Source organism: Psammomys obesus, unplaced genomic scaffold (assembly GCF_907164565.1).
Source record: "Psammomys obesus unplaced genomic scaffold, mPsaObe1.curated_primary_1811, whole genome shotgun sequence".
NCBI classification, from domain to species: Eukaryota; Metazoa; Chordata; class Mammalia; order Rodentia; family Muridae; genus Psammomys; species Psammomys obesus.
In genome coordinates, this window is record NW_026592890.1 from 25,572,496 (window position 1) to 25,592,218 (window position 19,723).

Below are 19,723 nucleotides of genomic sequence, written 5' to 3' on the forward strand. Positions count from 1 at the left end.
CTGCACTAACTTAGTTCACTGTGCACATGCTGGGTTTTGAGTATTTTTTTTTTCTTCCCCTGGACCTGCTGGAGAGTTCCAGGGCAGGGCAGAGAGTCCAGAGTGCGCTGGATGTCAAGAGGGTGGCTATGATGGTAGCTTTTACAGCCCCTTAGCAGGAGCAGGGCTTGGAGAGACACAGGCACCTACGAGCTTTACACCTTTTTGCCTTTTTTTTTTTTCTTGAGACAGTGTCTTTTTCTATGTAATCCGTGTTGACCCCCACCTAGCCATCGTCCTGCTGAAATTAAAGTCCCTCCTGCCACGTTTTAGCATCTTCCATTCGAAGCTGCACTTCCCAATTCCTCCGCCTCGCGGCACCCGTCAGTCAAGCTGGCGTCGGTGATTCTGCTAGGTGAGCCTCCGCAGCCCTGGGGTCAGTGACCCGAGATCACCCGGGAAACCACGTTCGCTTCCAGCAGGAGACTGCCACCCTTGCTGGCTAGAGCCTTCTTTTTCATCACGTGATGGCACAGGCTTGCTCAAGATGAGGCTTGGGTGTCTTCCTCTTGCAACACAGGCGCGTTCGAAGTCCAACTTTCCTTGGCCTGATTCAGAAAGGTTACTGGAGGAAGGTGCCACTAGGCGGAGCCTCCAGGGCTTGGAAAGACGCGAGCGCAGAGCTCCGGAGGGATCTACCGAAGAGCCGGGGCAGCGGCAAGACGAGTAGCCTGGAGCGGCCAAGCTGGAGCTGGAAGTGGAGTTCCGTGGGTGCGGGGCCGCGGCTGCTGGGCAGCGCCTCCTCCAGACCGAGACCCCAGCGCAGAATGACCACAAGGCGGTGGCCTGCCGGGCCGGGAGCGCGCTGCGCTGGTTCTCCACCGCGGTCCTGTACGCCGCCTTCCTGGGGCTGGTGAGAGCTGAGGCTGCGTCCCCTCGCAGGCCGGGGTGCGAGCCTGCTGCGGGGGTCCTGCCCTTTCCAGCTGGACTCTCGCCTTCGCTGCCTGCACGGTCTGTGACTCTGGGCATTTCAGGCTCCTCCGCTGTCTCACGGGCGCTGCTTTAATCACGGAGGGTTGCTGTCCAGCTCGGAATTGATTGTGCTGGTTTCTAACTGCAGAAAACTTTCCTAGCACTGCCCGAGTCTGTAGCCACTGCGCTCCGACTGTGACTTACTACACAATAAACTGACTTTTTTAGCGATTTCTCCTTCAGGTGGCCATCCACTCGGTTTTGCAAATAGGAAATAGGCCCAAGAGGAAAGCAGCTTTTTCTTGGTCACAGAGATGTTTTAGTGGCAGAACCCGAACGTGTCTTACTCTGCCCATGATTCTATAGAAATCAACCCTGAAGAGCCTGAAACATTTTCTTAGAGCAAAATGTCACATTGGAAGTGCCTTTTGCCAATCCCTGTGTAAACACGGAATTTTCCGAGTTACTTGATAAATGTGATCTGGGAGAGTTGGGAGGTTGGATTCCCCCCAAGAGAAAGCTACTTCTCCTCCCACCCCCCTCGGTCCCCAGCCTCTCAGATTTTGAGAGACTGTCTGAAACCTTAAGCGCTGGAAAGCTTTTCTGTCAATTGATCGACTGATTGATCCGAACAGACTCTCTGCTCGTTGTACAGCTGTGCTTTCTTCGTGTTCTTATTTCCTGTTTAAACTGCAAAGGATGGCAGAACAGGAACGGTTATGACCCTTCCCCCTTTTGGGGGTGGGTGGGGAGACTCTTGCTATATAGCCTAAGCTGGTTTCAAACTCTGGATTCTCCTGCCTCAGCCTCTTGTGTACTAGAACTATAGGTCCACACCATGGCCAGCCTTGTTTATATCTCTTTAGGGGATATGACACCCTGGGAGATCACATGATGCTATGAAGAAAATAAGGCTATGAATCTCAGTACAGTCCTTATGGCTGTCTCTGTGAACCTGAGCAGAATCAAACAACCTAAACATTGCATTAAAAAGCGTTCTAAGTTTCCTATTTCCTGCTATTGCTCAAAATTTTTTGTTTTGGTTCTGATGTGACTAAGGACCACAGTGGGCTATGGAGTCCACTGACTTAAAGTCCCTTTGTGGTTGGCCTGGTAACACGTCACAGGAGGCTAGGGACACACTTAGCTATGGTGACAAAGTCTAAGGGCGGCCAGGCTTGCCACCAGCACTCTGGACGTCTGTAGACAGCTGAGCTGTTCCTCCTCCCACAGACACCATGTCTTCCTTTCCTCGGAGAAGTTTTCTTAAGGCATCCTCAGCAACAGCACCATCAGCTATTTTTGTTGTTGTTACTGCTGTGAGCTGAACCCGGGGCCTTGTCCATTTACCATACGTGCTCTCCCAGCTGAGCTATGCCCAGCGTCTCAGCTACACTCTACATGACTTTTTTTTTTTTTTTTTCAACTGCAGGGTCTTACTCTGTGGCCCTGGCTGATTTGGAACTTACTACATAGACCAGGCTGGCCTTGAACTCAGAGATCCACCCGCCTCTGTCTTCTGAGTGCTGGGATTATAGGTGTGCGCCACCACAATCGGCTTCACTACTCTGGTAGTAGTAAAAGTCGAGAGAAAGTTAGATACGACATTGTGTCTTACTCAGCACCACACACCAGCTCACAAACACGGTCAAAGCTAAAAATTTTCCACACTCATTAATGGACTCTCATCTATCTTTCTGAGAGTGTTTTCCCCCCTTCTGAACAGGGAGATTTGGTTTACTGCAACACACAAAGTCTTAAATCTTTGCTTCAAATACCATGCCACAATGCCACCTATTGCCCAGAGGGAGTCCAGTCCAGGAGTCCTGTTAAGACTTCTCTTCAGTGGAAGCTCACTTGTTTACTGCATGGTTGGAACTAATTTTGGATCTTGGCCACTTTGGTATGATTGTGGGAGATATAAAAACTTTAAGAAAAACTATTCAGAAGGCAAGAAAGAGCCAGGTCAAATAAGCAAGTTGTAAATGAGCAGAGAGGCTGCATAGGTTATTATTCCATTATGAGCTCTCCATAGATCAGTCTTGGGCCTTGGGGACTGGAAAACATGGCCACCTGTGGGCATTTGAGCAGAACACAGTTAAATTCGTTCACTCCTAAGTTTGTGTAGCTCTTGAACATGGTCTAGTGAAAAACATTTTTGTGATCCCTCAGCCTGAAGTAGTGTTGCCTAAGGTCGCTTAGTAGAAAAAGACCTTCCTGAATTTAGTGGCCATGTGACCTGTATACTCAAAGCCAACCCCTCTCAGACACCACTCAAACAAGCTTCCCATCAAGCTGGTGGTTATATTATTAACTACGTAGCAGGAGAGTTGGGCTGTATGCCCAGTGAGGGTAGGAGGACAGAGCAGTGATGGCCAGCTGATGCGAGAGATCTTTCCCCTCTTCCTCTGGAGTCTCAGGGTGATGGGTAGGAAGCATGGAGCAACGCTGGCCATGGCGGCAGCGTTTCCTGAGTTGGAGGCATTGATTAGCTCACAAACCCAACAGCTGCTGGGGTTTTTGTCGCTGTTTCGGTGACTGTTGCTGCTGCTGCTGCTGTTGTCGGATGCCTTTAGCCTTGGTGTGGCCTCCGTGGTTCTTGTATCTCCCTGTAAGAAAATGGAAGGGATCGAGATGGCTGCTGGTGGGGAAAGAAAAAAACATTTTTGCAGTAACAGATCATTCTTGATCGGCGAGTTAAGCTGTCCCTACCGAGGATGTCTCTGCTTCTCGGGAGAAACATTCCTGGCCAGGTGTGCTATGAGGTCCCCAGCGGAGGTAGAGTTTCAAAAGTCTTGAGAACTGTCAGTCTAGACTTGAGGGCTCTCATGTTCTGTAATACCAGAGCAAGTACTGGTGTGATATCTTCCAGCCGAGTCAGGGGGAGCCTCTCCATGCTGTTATTTCTAAGAGACTATTGTTCAGTATCCAGGTTATAGAAGTTCAGGCCACCATCAGTAGGTCGCAAGGGGTTTCTTTGACCTAGTGAATATGCTTTCGCCTTAACTACTGAGTCATGTCACACTTCATTTGAACGGAGTGGACGATGCTTGGGGTGCTATCACTAGGGGTGCTGCCTTGCAGTGGTTATGTCACAAGGCCTAATAAATCTGTGCTCTCCAGTGGGAGCAGATCCAATCGCCACGAACTGGTAACGCCATTGACAGGCCATCTGGTAGTCCAGGAGCTTGTGACACTTGTGAGGTGAAACAATTATTGATGCTGTTGGAGATTTGGGGGGGGGTGTCCCAAGAAGAAAACACATTTTTAGTCATTTTAACTATTGATAGCACTGGCTGTTCTGTATAGAAAAGCTCCCATCCATCTAGAAGATAAGCACCTGAAAGTGGCAAGCAGATGAACCCAAAAGTGTTCAAATCACCCTGGAGTTGTTACAGTATTACCTGAGGTTTTTACTGTCCTAACAAAATCATGGGTGTGACTAACCAAACACCAGCAATGAGCCTTTTGTGCAATTTTTATAAAACAGCCACCCATCAATGTTTGTCACCATTTGAGTCATTTCGGCTCTGCCATGATGAGTCTTGGAGTGCAGAGCGCTTTTGCTGATGGAGGCTGTGAAGACACAGTAGCCCCAAGGCAACCATCCAAACCATCCCTGAGCCCTTGCTTGGCAATGGCTTTACAGCCTTAGCACCAGTTCAGCGGTTCCGTTTCAGGTGCCTGAAAGCGCTTAGTTACTTGATTGTCCTAAGTGTCTGATTTGGGTCCATCTTGTGGAGTGCACTGAGGTTGCACAGCTCATTACTGGCTGATTGTCACTACTGGCTGGCTTAGAATGAAAATCTGCCAAGTTATTTTTTTTTGTACGTAGTTCTTGTGCTTCAACTTATGAGCCATTTTGCTTCTTCACTAGAATTATTCTTCACTAGAATAAGCCTTGGACATTCTGTGGAATGTCCTTCGAATTATCAGAACTCTGTACTTAGAGTCTTTCCATGAATATCAACCATGAACTGATACAGAGCAAACAGCTGACTTTGTTTTTAATAAAATCTCAGTTGGTAGGTTTTACCAATAAAATGACCCAGGAGCCAAATGCTGGGGTGAAGGCCTGCTAGCTCAGAGGCAGAGAAAGCGCCCAGCTGACCTTCTTCCTCAGCCAATGTCCTAAAGGAAGAAAAAGGCAAAGGAAACCTTTCTCCACACATCTAAAAAAAAAAAAAAAAAAAAAAAAAAACAAACAAAAAAAACCTTCAAACTCAATGCCCTCCCTTCTGCTTCCTGTGTGCCTCTCTATCCATCCTCTTGACTTTCTCTCATTCTCTGGTTGGTTTGCTTGTTTTTTTTTCCCATGTTCACTCTGTCAACTGGTTTCTTGTTCTACCTTTTAACCTATGGCCCACTTTATTTAATACTGTTAAAGCAGAAAGCTCTTGGACTAAACTTGTGTGCTAGGGCTGAGTCACATCACAACTAGAAATGGGTTTTTTCTAGTAAACTACACAATCTCCAGGTTCGCAGTGGGATCGAATATCCTGCAACATAAGATGGCCATGATCTGACATCTGATGAAAACTCACTGCAAAAGCGCTTAACGAGAAAAGTTGGGTGTTTTTGCTACACACAGTTTCTCAAAACACAAGATGAGTTGTAGCTACATCCTCTGCATTGGCTGGAAATCCCTCCCGCCTCAGCCTCTCGATTATTAGGACTACACATGTGGGCATTGTTCCAGACTCTTATATACACTTAAAGATAACTATCAGAATTTTGACTGATAGTGGTATCTTAGGAGCATTACATATCATTGAATCTCATAATTTCTGAAATATTAATGCATTGACAAATGAAATCCAAAGAGATTTTAACGTTATGTGTTTGACCGTGCTTACCATGTTATTTATCAAATTTGCCAAATTAATTTACTATTTCGCTATTTCTGGGAATATAGATCATGGTTTTTAAAAAGTTTAAGGGACTTTCTGAAAGACCCAAATTAATCCAAGCTAAAGAAGAACATAATTTAATTTGAGGAAGGTCATAAAAATATCAAAAGTGTAACACATTTGATCAAGATAAAGTTACAGTCCATAGTGAGCAATGATATTTCATTTAACCTTCATTTAAAGTGATATTAGCACTTCAAACTAAATTTAAAAATCACGTGACTGGGGGATAATCTTTAGTCAAGAGGACTCCTTTTCCTTAAGTGATTTTTTAAAATGTCACAAATACAGACAGGAAGTGATCTTGTTCATTTCCTGCGAATCTTTGTTTCTTGGGTCAACTACGTCAAATGAAACAATAACAAAACAAATCCTTCACTCGTCCCACTGAGCACCTGTGTACCTGGAAAACAAGATCACGATCTAGTTTCACAGTGAGCCTTAGCTCAATCTCTGGGAAAGCTTCCAAACAGTTCTTCTTTTGCTCTCAGCCAGCTTGACCACACAAAAACTCTTTTCACAAATTCCTCTTCTGCAGACTTCCTGTAATAGTCTCACCCATCCTACTTTGGCCATGTTGCTCTTAGCTTACAGCAACAGTCCTGCTTTAAGACAAAAGTGGATTCATCTTGCCACTTTACCACTCTCCTCACTGTCTTGGTGACTTTTCTACTGCCATGACTGTGACCAAGACAACTTATAAATTAAAGACTTTATTTGGGTTTTTCCAGTTTCAGAGGGCTATGACCGTCATGGCAGGAAGCATGGCCACAGACAGCAGGCATGACGCTGAAGCATGCCTGAGATATTACCGGTTGAGACAACAACCACATTGCAGAGAGAAAGAGAGAGTTGTGGTAATTTTTAAAGTCCATATTAATAATGCTTATTGTTTGCCCTATAATTATTACAGTGGTATATCAAGCCACTACCATAGTCAATAAAGACACAGACACCTGTTAGGTTTCAGTTTGCCTTGTTTCACCTTGGGCTGGGCAGATAATTCCACTTATGCTATCTCATTATCTCCCAGCCCCTAGCCCATGCCATCTGCTTTAACAGTTTCTATCTGGACAACTTTCCATCCATAATCCCCAAATACTTGCTTATTTATATTCTTCATTTGGGCCATTCCTCTTCACACCATTCTCGGAGTCCTTCCCCCTGGCCCTCATGGTTCTTTTTCTATCCCACAGCATCTGTGCTTCCTCCTTTTTCCTCCACCTCTCTTCTTCTTCCCATGATCCTCTCCTGTCCCCAAAGCCCTCAAACCTTAGCTCTGCCCACCTCACCTTTGCCCTGCCCAGGTGTAGGAAGTTTTATTTAGTCAATCAGGAGGCAAGGTAACAAAAACATCATTTTGGGGTGTGGGGGGTATTGTTTGCAGAACAGTAAGAATCTGTGGGGGTGGGTAGCAAGATAATTAACAATTAATACAAAGCACCAGGCCATGCTGCTATGAAAGAGAAAAGAGAGAAAGAGAATGAAAGGGAATAGTGAGGGCTTTTACAATTTCTAAGCTCACTCCCAGTGACATACCTCGCTAAATAAGGCCACACCTTCCAATCCTTCCCAAACAGTTCCACTAACTGAGAACCAAGTATTCCAAGCATATGAGTTTAAACACTACATTTCACCCTCTGACCCCCATAGATTTGTGAGACTATTATAATACATGATGCATCTATTCCAACTTCAAAGACCCCATGGTCTTTCACAGTATCAACATACTTTGAATGTCTAATGTCTTGGGGCCTGGAAAGATGGCTCAGAGGTTAAGAGCATTGGTCGTTCTTCCAAAGATCCTGAGTTCATGTCCCAGAAACCATATGTTGGCTTATAATCATCTATAATGAAATCTGGTGCCCTTTTCTGGCATACAGGCACACATGCAGGCAAAACAATAAATAATATATAAACAATATATTATATAATTATATATTTATAAATATATAACTATATATAAATAATATATAAACAATACATAAATAATTTTTTTTAAGGGAGAGGGCTGGAAAGATAGCTCAGAGGTTAAGAGCACTGGCTGCTCTTCCAGAGGTCCTAAGTTCAATTCCTAGCAACCACATGGTGGCTCACAGCCATCTATAATGAGATCTGGTGCCCTCTTCTAGAGTACAGGTATACATACAAACAGAACATTGTACACATAATAAACAAATCTTTTTTAAACAGAAAGAAAAAAAGAAAAGTCCAAAGTCTCTTCTAAGACTCAAGGAAGTATCTTAATGGCAAAATAAAAAATCAGGTCAAGTATTTCCAACATATAATGGCACAGAATACACATTACCATTCCAAAAGAAAAGAATAGGGGCATAGTGAGGAAACACCAGACCAAAGCAAGACCAAAACCCAGCAGGGCAAACTCCAAATCCTATAATTCTATGTCCAGTGTCAAAAACCTTAGATGGCTCTGCCCTTTCAGCTTTGTTGACTACAGTGTACTTCTCTCTCTTGGGCTGGTTCCACTCCCTATCTGCAGCTCTCCTTCGAAGACATCCCATAGCTCTGGCATCTCCAACATCCTAGAGTCTCCAATACAACCCAGGTTTCGTTTTCCACAGCTTCATGCAATGGCCTCTCTGGGCTTCCACATAGGGAGTCTCCTACCACCTGGCTGGCTTTAGCAGCTTTAATTAATGGCAGAGGAAGATTTCACAGCGCCTTTAGTCCTATGTCTTTCCAGATTTATGTGGCCAAAGCTGCTGTGTTCTGGAACCTGGGCCCTCATTGAACTGCATTTGCATAAGCTTTCATTTTTATAAGCTGGAAGCTTACCTGGGTGGAGTCTTCCCCTGAAAGCACTGCTTCCTTTATTCCATTTCACATCAGGCTTCTTCTTAGCTCTTTCAGCACAAGCCTTGGCTCCAAAATTAAATTTCCTGATGCTCCTTTTCTCCCAAAACTGTGTATTTTGTATTTCTTTTTACCCTTTCTTGCTCTTTTTAATTGTAGATCTGCATAAAAGTTATTTGGTTATTTTAATTGCAAATAACTAGTAATGAGTCAATAGTAAAGCTGTCTCGAAATCTTTTCTGCCAACAAAATTAGCCCATAATTGTTGTGGGAGATTTTTCCTCCCTTCTCCAAGTTCCCAGAATAATGACACATGAGATTCAACTATTATTTTACAAATACCTAAGCCATATAGCTAGGCTCTGCTCTGACTAGCTCACAACTAAAATAACTCATTTATACTAATTTACATTCTTCCATGTGACTGGTTACCTGGGCTCAGATGCCATGTGCCTGTCCTCTTCACATCTTGCTGGCTGAATCTTGCATGCCTGGCTCTATCTCCCCTCTGCCTGGTGGATGTCTCACCTTCTATCTCCTGCCTCATCTATAGGCCATAGGATTTTTTAATTTACAGGTGTTGCATCCATACAATACACAAGAGATTTCTTCTATACATGACTTTTTAAATTTAGCCTCATGTAGGTTCTTAGGGCAAGAGCAAAAATAGCTACGTTTTTTGCCAAAATATTCTGAGAATGATATGTAGCCCAGTTGCTACTATTGTTCCCCTATGAAGCCTCTTGAGCTGGGCCTCCATAGCCCACATTGCCGTCAGCACCACTGTCTCTGTCTTCCAAGCCTCACTCACAACATCCAACAGCTTTCCTAGTCTAAAGCCCCAGTCTTCTACATCCCTCAGAAGACCAGCACCGTCAAGCCCGTGACAGCAATAATCCACTCCCTTGTACGAACCTTTACTGTAGTTACTTTTATATTGCTGTAATAAAACATTATGACCATAGCAACTTATAAAAAGAAAAAAAAATTTAATTTGAGGCTCACAGTTCCAAAGGGTTAGATTGCATGACCCTTTGTCATGGTGGGGAGCATGTCAGCAGGCAGGCAGACATGGCACTATAGCAGTAGCTGGGAACATACATGTTACGACAACAGCCACAAGACAGAGGGAGAGAAAGCTAACTGAGGGTACTGTAGGATTCCGAGACCTCAAAGCCCACCCACGGCGACACGACTCCTCCAACAAGGCCACACCTCCTAACCTTCCCAAAGAGTTTCACCAACTGGACACCAAGTTGTCAAACATATTAGACTTTGGGGACCATTCTCATTAAAACCACTGCACTTACAAAAGGCTCAGCTCCTTGTATAATTGCATAGGGCTTCTTGTTTCTAGTAATCTTATTTTCGTGTATTAGAACTTTAGCCTGTATTGACCTGAGTTTCAATCAATGAAAGTAAATGTGCCCTTGTCAGTTTTATGCCAGTCATGTGTAGACTGCTAAATTGATTGAACACAACTCCTAAAAGAAGCATGTGCACTTAGCATGACCTGCCAATGTGGTACAGATGTGTTCACTGATAGTCCCAACAATCTTCGGTCTCTGGCGTAAGAAACCACAGAAAAGGTAAAGTTTTATCACTAGTCCTTTGGTACTCCCAATTCCCCCCATCCCCCCCCCCTTTTTTTTTTTTTTTGCTAGCTCTACGTTTAACTTATTTGTACAGATTTCTCTTATCCCTAAAGTGTACATTTCTTTTTAAAAAAATGTGTATCAGTGTTTTGCCTGCATGTATGTCTGCACACCACATGTGTGGCTGGTTTAGAATTATAGACAGTTGTGAGCTGCCGTGTGGGTGCTGGAAACTGAACTTGGGTCCTCTGGGAGAACAGCCAGTAGTTTTAACCACTAAGCCATCTCTCCAGCCCCAAAAGTGCACATTCTTGATGGTGAGAATGGTGAAATATTCTGGCACAGAAGGAAAATCTTTTACAGCGACTTTTATGTCTGTTTAACTCAGTTCCAGCAACTGAGCTTGAAATGCTGACAAATATGAAGTTATCAGGTTGCTAGAGGCCAGAAGCTATTTTTCTTGCTGAAAAATATTGATACAATGAATTAAGTTTGATTTGTAGTAGCCCAAAGGAGAAAAGGTTGTGGATATGTATTATATTTATTTCTGAAAACTGTATAAAATATAAAAAATATCTTTATTTTTAAAAACTATTAAAATTTTGTTTTAGCTGGGTGGCACACGCCTTTATTCCCAGCACTTGAGAGGCAGAGGCAGGAGGATATCTGTGAGTTCGAGGCCAGCCTGGTCTACAGAGGGAATGCAGAACAATCAAGGCTACACTGAGAAACCCTGCCTCAAAAATCAAACAAACAAAATTCTCTTTTATTAACTAGAGCACATAAAAACAAAAAAATGTAGTCAAGTGCTTTCTTATTTTTTGGAGACTTTATTTGTAATACTATTTTCCTTTTAGATTCATTTATTTTAATTTTTGTGCATTAGTGCTTAGTCCACACATGTATGCACCCTGCATACATGCACGGTGCCTGTGGAGTCAGAAGGCGTTAGATCTCCTGCAACTGGATTTACAGATGTCTCTGAGCTACTATGTGAGTGTCAGGAACCAAACCTAAATCTTTTGCAAGAGCAACAAGGACTATTAACTGCTGGGGCATCTCTTTGGGTCCAGGTACTACCTTCTTAAATAAAATGTTGTGTTTTTTTTTTTTTATTTAATTTAGGGGCTGGAGAGATGGCTCCATTGTTAAGAGCACTGACTGCCCTTCCAGAGGACCCAGTTCAAATCACAGCACACATATGTCAGTTCATAACTGTCGGTAACCCCAAAATCTGACACCCTCATGCAGATACACATGCAGGCAAAACATCAATGTTCATAAAATAAAAATAAATTAATTAAAGAAAAAATTTAATTTAGCAATATAGTCATGTATAATGATATTAGACATACAAATACAGACAGACATACTTCAACCTATAAGCAACAGATATTAGTGTTTTCATTTAAAAAGTCTGAGCAGAGCCGAGGTGGCACACACCTTTAGTCCCGGTACTCTGGAGGCAGAGGTAGAGAGATCTCTGTGAGTTCAAGGCCAGCTTGGTCTACAGAGTGAGTTCCAGGACAGTCGGGGCTATTTCACAGAGAAACCCTGTCTTGAAAAACTTATAAATTAAAAAAAAAGGAATAAATAAATAAGTCTGGGAACATGACAGATAAAATATGCAAAGCTCACTAATGTATCAGAGTGTAGATAGATGGATCCAGGGTCTTGGATAACTCAGTGTAGACTGGCATGTTTAAGGTCTTGGGTCCAATCCCCAGGATGCCAAAGCCCAAACACCATCTACTAAGTTGTCTTCCTCACCAACCAAACAAAATTTCCTGCCTAGGTCACTGTAACCTTTGATTAATATTTGTGAAAAATACATGTTTTCCCCCTGAGACCTGTGCAAAGTTCTTTGATACATTTGAGCTTTTAGATGTTTCTGTGTACCAATTAAATAATGAATTCCATTAAAACACACAAACAAACAAAAATGTTTGTTGGGCAGTGGTGGCACACACCTTTAATCCCACAGCCTGGTCTACAGAGTGAGTTCCAGGACAGCCAGAGCTGCACCCTGTCTTAAAAAACAAAAACAAATAACAAAAATGAAAACAATCCTTTGGAGGCCTACTTTTCAAATGCTCCTCCCAAGTGGACAAGCAAGTAAAGCGTTTCCATTTTGTCCACTATATGCCTATGGTGGACCTAGGACTCCACTAAGAGGGTTAACTCATTTTCCACAAAGTACATGGGTTCTGGGCCTATAACGTTTGTTAATGAAGTTAGCGGATGTCTCCGGAAACAGACTCTCAGACTCCTCCTTAGACTTTTTTTTAAAGGATCTTTCTGAGGGCCCCGCAGTCAAGAGTTCAATACATATATCTCCATCACTCTGATAAAAGGTGAAACCTGTTCATGACCCTGGCTCTTGTGTGAGATGCTGGGGCTCAGGAGACTCTGGCCAGTACGGTTGCTTGAATATGTGGTGCTGTCATGATCAATGGAGGTCTAGTCCCCATCACCCCTCTGATGCCAAGAGGTCTGATTTAGCAAGAGTTCATTTGAGCAAAAACATGATTTATGAATTGGACAGCTCCTGAAGCCAACGGAAGTAGACAACCCTGGCCAGCAGCAGGGGAAAGGAAGATTTACAGACAGACGGAAGTAGCTGTGACTGGCTCAGCTTAGACTTACTTTTATGTGGACATAGCCACATGTTACGCAGCCCATGAGACCGGCCATGTGTTATGAGAGATAGTTCACACAGTTACAAAGTGTTGGCACATTAGGTTAGGTTACTTTGTCACATACCAAGGTAGCTATAGACCAGCGTCATTGCTAAAGTCCTGCTGAACCTTGCCTGTAACATTTTGCAAGGAAGGTTGACTCACATTCCGTGCTTCTGATGGCTGAAAGTGTTTTTGAAGGAGAGTGAAGATTTGAGGAAGCTCAGCTGACTTAGCTCCTATGTATTCTGTATGTGTAGAACCTCGTATGCACCAGAAAGACGCCTTTCTTATGATATAAGAAATGGAACCAGGTCTGGAAGGTGTCTCAGAGATTAAGATTCCTTGCTGTTCTTCCAGAGGATTGGCGACTCACTACCAGAACCTACGTCAGGTGACTGGAAATTGTCTAGAACTCTCATTCCAGGAAATCTGAAGCCTTCTTTGGGCCTTCTTAGAACTTCAAACACACGACACAGGCATGTGCACACGCACGCACGCGCACACACACACAAATTGAAAATAGAAAACGAAATTTTTAAATGAAAACACTTTGATAATTTAAATTTTTGACATATAATTTTTTATGTTAGTGACTTTAACATATCTCAAAATATAGAAAACTATTTCAAATGTATATTTGAATATATTTCAAATTTATGATAAATGCATATTTAATAAATTTGTTTTGTTTATTATTTATTTGTTTGTTCTTTTGAAACAAACAAAATGTAGCCCAGGCTGGACTTGAATTTACTATGTATCTGAGGATGACCTCCTGATGCTTTGTTCAGTGCTGGGAAGTGAGCCCAGGCTTTGTGGGCATGAGGCAAGCACACTACAACTGAGCCACATCCACACCCATATTGTCATTCTGAATATCATTGTTATATTGCCGTGCTAGACATCCAGTGTAGACTTGAACTTGGCGGGCAAGCTGCAGCACTCATTTTTAAAACTGTTTGGAAGAAGAAGCCTCTGCTTCTCTTCCAACCTCCCTACCTTACATAGGAGAGAGAAGATTAGTGGGGAGAGATTACTTCTCCTGGCTGTTTAGGGTTGATGGGTTTTGGAGGGCTATACCAATCTCTGTCAACAGCAAATGCAGCAAGCGGTCTCCTCCAAGCCTCTGTGCCTTAAGCCTCTGTCTGCCTGCTCCAAACTGCTCTCCAAACTGCTTTCCAAACTGCCACATGCCCCACCTTCTCTTTCTGGGCTCTCATTTATATCCTCAGAGCCCCAGGCTACGCTTCTCTCTGTGCAGCAGGAAACAATTAACAGCTGTGGACAAACTAAAGCTCAAACTGAAATCCCATATTTGGGATTAAGACAAAAACATAGCTATGTAACATAAGTGAGTTTACAAAGAAACCAAAACCTCCATCACAGCAAGCACTCTATCACTGAGTTATATCTTTGTAATGCCAGGTTCACGAGACCCTCAGAGACCACCAGGAGACGACTTGATGCAATTGCAAGAGAGCTTTATTACGAGAGCGATCAAACTGGGGACCCAAGTCACACTGACACAACAGTAGAGAAGTAGGACCCCGAGCTCTGAGTGAACAGGATTTTTAAAGGGAAAGTCTGTGAGCAGGAGGTTTCCATGGCAGCAAGCAGGGGGGCACAAGCCTTGGCATTACAGAATTGGGTGAAGTTTAACAGGGTGGGGTGACCTTTTCTGAGACACACAATCACAATGGCTAAGGCATATAATCACAATGGGTAAAGCATATAATCACAATGGCTATTTTTCTAAACTATATCTGAAACATTGGGGAGACTTTTTCCCATCTGATTCTCATTGATTATTGCCAGGGAGATTGTCTCTATTTTCTATGAAGCATTTATTCTGTTATATTTTCTGGAGGCTGTTGCTAGGAGAGTTAACTTTGTTTTCTGTCAGGTGTACATTCTATGATATTTCCTGAATATTACCTGAATTCAGCTCCCAGGCAAGATGGCTCGTTATTTCAAAATGGAGTTATACTCAGGCTAACTATACCCAGGCTAACTTAAACTCTTCATCTTTACCTTATTAACTTTTATTGAAATCAAAACAGCCACAAGAATTAAATCCCTTTGGCTGCAGAGATGACTTAGCAGTTAAGAACACTGGCTTTTCTTCCAGAGGACCTGGGTTCGATTCCTAGCATCCGCATGGTGGCTAACAACCATCCATCTGATCCCCTGTTCCTGCTTTCTTGTACACTGCCCATGGTGGTAGCCATACATGTAAAACACCCACGAATATAAAATAAAAGTAAATCAATATTTAATATTTTCTTAAAGAATTAAATAAATTTGGGGGGGGGGGAGGAAAGGACTTTGAAATGAGGGAAATCAACCAGGGTCTATGGCTCTGGTAATAGTAGTATCATCATTGTAAAATGTTTGCTTACTGTGAACAGGCCTTAAATAATTCTCTGCTTTGTAACCCACCCTCACTTTCTGGTAGTAGATAAAAAAGGAAATGTATATTATCTTGTTTGCAAGTAAATCTTTCTCTCTCTGTCTCTCTTTTTAATTTCAGGGTATGACTGTTGCCATACTGGGACCCACATTTCCTGACCTGGCAAAAAACGTGAACCGGAACATCAGCAGCCTTTCCGAAATATTCGTGGGCCGCGCCCTCGGCTACCTGTGCGGTTCTGTGGTCGGTGGGGTGCTTTTCGACCGCATGAATCATTTCCTACTTTTGGGTAAGTAAGCATCAACTTTTGTTTACAAACTTGACCCCAAGCGTGCAAAGCGCAGCCTTAGTTCCGACTCGACCACAGAAATGGGCAGTGTGTGGGTATCCGACGTGGCACCTGGGCTTCCAAGGCTCCTGTCCTTTCTTGGGCGGCTGGAGGACATCTGTACTGAGCCCTCTGGAGAAGCGCTAGTCCTCAGGTTTGTGTGTCAGCGGTCCGAGGCTCCACTTTGCACTTTCTACTCGAAACACTGACTATGCAGCTCTGCATATTTGGGCGTAGGGCAGGATCCCCAGGGCCACAGAGGTCAGGACGAGCTCTGGACGCTTGGCCAGGCTCTGTGGTGGATTGAACACGAAGAAGCAGAAGATGGTGGTGGAACTGACATAGACTGCATTTCTGTCCCTGTTTCTTCAGATCATCGGTGAACCCAGGCTTATTTTTCATTTTCTGGAAAGGATGGCAAAGCTTTTAATATACTTACAGCTGAATAAATTGTTCTTGTTTGTGGAACATTTAGATTCACATTAATGCCTGTGGAAGAAAGGAAAATAGTTGATTGTTTGTGGGGATCCCTGTGAACAGGATGGCAGCAGAGTAATGGTCCTCATGAAGCAAGAAGGAAATCCAGTTCAATCACCTTAGTTAGCTGGTGTTGGTTCAAACGTCCAGAGTCTGACTCCAGGCAGTTTATTTTCTAGACATTTAAGAGCAGTACAGTTTTGGAAAAAAAAAAATCTCCTGGTTACAGTAATCTTAATCCCATATGTACAATAAAGTTTAAGGCAAGCCTACATCAAGACTCTTATGCAGCAGGGCAGTGGTGGTGCACACCTTTAATCCCAACACTCGGGAGGCAGAGGCAGGCAGATCTCTGAGTTCAAGGCCAGCCTGGTCTACAGAGTGAATTCCAGAGCAGCCAAGACTACACAGAGAAAACCTGTCCTGAAAAACAAACAAACAAAAAAGTACCTGTGACCTCCGGGTCACATGGGAGCCCCCTTAATGAAGAAAGGTAATAAAAAGAAAAAGAAAGGACATGCCTGCTCCTGGGCATGGTGGAGGAGAAAGTGAATTGTAGATAAAAGGGGGAGCATAGCCAGAGGCAGAGACACCTGAAAGAGTACAGAGAGGGCACAATTAGACTGAACTGGGCCATAGGGGGAAGAGGGGAGGGTGGGGGGCTGTGTTGCAGGGTGAGGAGTAGGGGGGCTGGGGGAGCCGGTGCCGCAGCCAAGAGGACAAAGGTACAAAAGGGGCAGGATGTCTAGATTCTATAGGAAAGAGCCTCTGAGGGAAGGGCAGCCCAGTCCCTGGGCTGAAGAGTTCAGGGTAGAGGGTGCTGTAGGCCAGCCATACCCTGTAACAGGTAGGGACTGAGGGATGCTGGGAGAACCTGAAGGCCAGGTGGGCTTTGATATGCACGGGTTCCCTATGATACCGAATTCTTTCTTCAAAGTGTCTGTAGATATAGTCCGGTTTGTGATAGACTATCTTAGGCCATAATTCAATAAGGACACAAAAGTCAGAACCAGCATTCCAGCCTATAGCTGATATGCAGGGGGTTAGGCCGGTATTACATGCCCAATAGGTACCATTGGGACCAGTCAGGTAGTAATTTCCGGTATCAATATTGGCAGTGGAATCACAAAGTTGCTGATAAGCCACAGGTATCTTTCCGACACAAAGCCCCTGCCCGGACACTTCAGACAGAGTCAATCTATGTTGGGCAGAGGGGTAGCAGCTCGCTGGAGGGCTTGTATGGTTAGAAAAGTTACCCATTACGGCCAATCCTTCATAATAGGGTGGAGTTGAAACCAGGCATAACCAGCATTCTTGGGTCTGATCGGGATTGGAGTGGTTTAGCACCTGATAAGCTCCTGTTATTAGATCTAGAAGTCTATCTCCTGATCCAGGCCTCTGGGGAGGCTGTATAGTAGGGTCTATGACAGTCGGGCTAGGGGAAGAAACAGAAGCATTTGGGGCCGTGGGCCATAGGGGTGGATGTTTTGGCTGAGAGGGTCTTTTCTGATCTGACAAGACCGGGTTGGGGCCCACAGACCTAGTAATAGGTAAGGCCTTTTTAAGCCTGATCCGAAAGGTGAGGCCTATGTCCTTTCGATCTTTATAAACCCGGAGGCCCCATCTAAATCCTTGTGAAGTCCAAATCTGGTGTTTGGCTTGTGGAGTAAATTGAATCAACAGGGGATTGCACCATCCTTTAGTTTTGCCCTGGGGATTACATACCCCCAACGTGGTTTGTTGGAGAGGTGTATTAAGAGGGACTGATGTGGGATTCTTTCTTTTTACTGTAATATAGTCCCAGGAGGAGGAGGGCTTCCAGTGAGTGTCTCCTGAGGTTTCACATCCCCATGAGGCACAAAAATATTGATCTGTCCACCCACATTTATGATGGAGAGTTCTATTCCGATGTGTACCGGGACAGACATAAATACCCCATACCCTACTGCCGGGAGGGCCCCGCAAAAGGGCCCTCCCAACCGAATTGATGCAGCTTGGATCAGTGGCCCGTCCTGGGGTTATCCGTTCAGGCGCTCGGCCCCAGGTGGAGGCCAAAAAATATCAGGAACTGCCCAGTCGGTATCTGCTCCAAGGGCAAGGGCACAGAGATCCACTTCTAAATCTGGCCAATGGGGCTGGGCCCCAATAGAGGAGCTTGTCATGACTATATCCCCAGCTTGGTTTTCGATGACCCAAGTATAATTGTAAACCTGATGAGGGGAAGCATAAGTTATTTCTAGACTCAAAATTAGACACAAGCCTATTAGGGCTCCCCACGAGTCAATCTTATCTTTAAGGGATTTTGGGTGCGGTGAAGTTTCCATCTGGCTTTCGACTCCGGGTGGTCGGGTAGGAGTTCGGAATCGGCGGCCTTGACGTGGGAGGCGTGGACCCAGGCTGCGATGCCGTCTACCTTTAGGGCCGTGGGTGTCGTTAGTAGTACAGTGTAGGGTCCCTTCCAGCGCGGCTCTAGGTTCTTGGTCTGATGTCGTCGCACCCAGACCACGTCCCCGATCTGGAATTGGTGGGGTATCACAGGTTGATTTAGCTGTTCTTGGTATGCAGCTGCCAGTGGTTTCCAGACCTCCCGTTGTACGATTTGCAGTGCCTGCAAATGAGCTTGGAGAGAAGGTCGAGAGAAAGAGGCTATGTCAGGGTCGAGGAAGTGGGCAGCTGGCGGTGGGGCACCATAAAGGATTTCAAAAGGAGTGAGTCCATGAGGGCCAGGTGTATTTCGGACCCGATACAGTGCTAAGGGGAGGAGGGTCACCCAATCCCTAACGCCAGTTGCAAGCGTCAATTTAGTTAAAGTCTCCTTAATAGTTCTATTCATTCGTTCTACCTGTCCTGAGCTTTGGGGACGATAAGCACAATGTAATTTCCAATCAATCCCCAGTAGTGTGGCCACCGACTGACTTACCTGGGAGATGAATGCAGGGCCGTTGTCGGAGCCCAGTGCCTGTGGCATACCATACCTGGGGAAGATTTCTTCCAAAAGCTTTTTGGTGACGACTCTGGCAGTTTCATGTTTGGTAGGGTAGGCTTCTACCCATCCAGAGAAAGTGTCCACGAACACCAGCAGATACCGGTATCCATATAGTCCAGGCTTGACTTCTGTGAAATCAACTTCCCAATGGGTTCCGGGTCGGTGTCCCCGGACTCTGGCCCCAGGACCCACCTTACTGTGTCCAGCATTTACTTGTGCACACACGGTGCACCTTTCTGCCACTTGCTGTAGAATCTTGTCTTTCCCCAGCAGATGGTAGGTGTTTTCTTCTTTTTCAAGAAGGGCTTTTATCTTTCTGTAACTCAGGTGGGTCAGTTTATGGAGATGATCAACCAAGTAATAGGTCAGACGTTGGGGCCACACTAGTTTTCCCTCTAATGTCCATTTCTGCGTTTTAGGGTGGTAGGTAGCCCCCATTTCTTTTAGTAGGTTTTGGTCTTCCTGGCTATATTGAAAAACAGGCCCTTGATCTCGTGTAGGGGAGTCTATGATTGTTTCCTCTATTGTCAGGACTTGAGAAACAGTAGGGCTTTCCTGTTGAGCCACCCTG

At 44.5% G+C, this 19,723-nt stretch overlaps 1 protein-coding gene across 2 annotated transcripts in view; it reads left to right on the top strand.

Annotated features, from left to right (window-relative positions):
• The first annotated feature begins 714 nt into the window (after positions 1-714).
• LOC129683267 (sodium-dependent glucose transporter 1C) overlaps positions 715-19,723 on the top strand; it is a 31,451-nt gene continuing 12,442 nt past the window's right edge. Inside the window, exons 1-2 of one of the 2 annotated variants that reach the window (XM_055615886.1) lie at positions 715-892; positions 15,482-15,650. In XM_055615886.1, coding sequence (XP_055471861.1) covers positions 15,485-15,650 — 166 coding nt within the window. In that variant the 5' untranslated portion in view covers positions 715-892; positions 15,482-15,484. The other variant, XM_055615885.1, reaches the window with a different exon arrangement.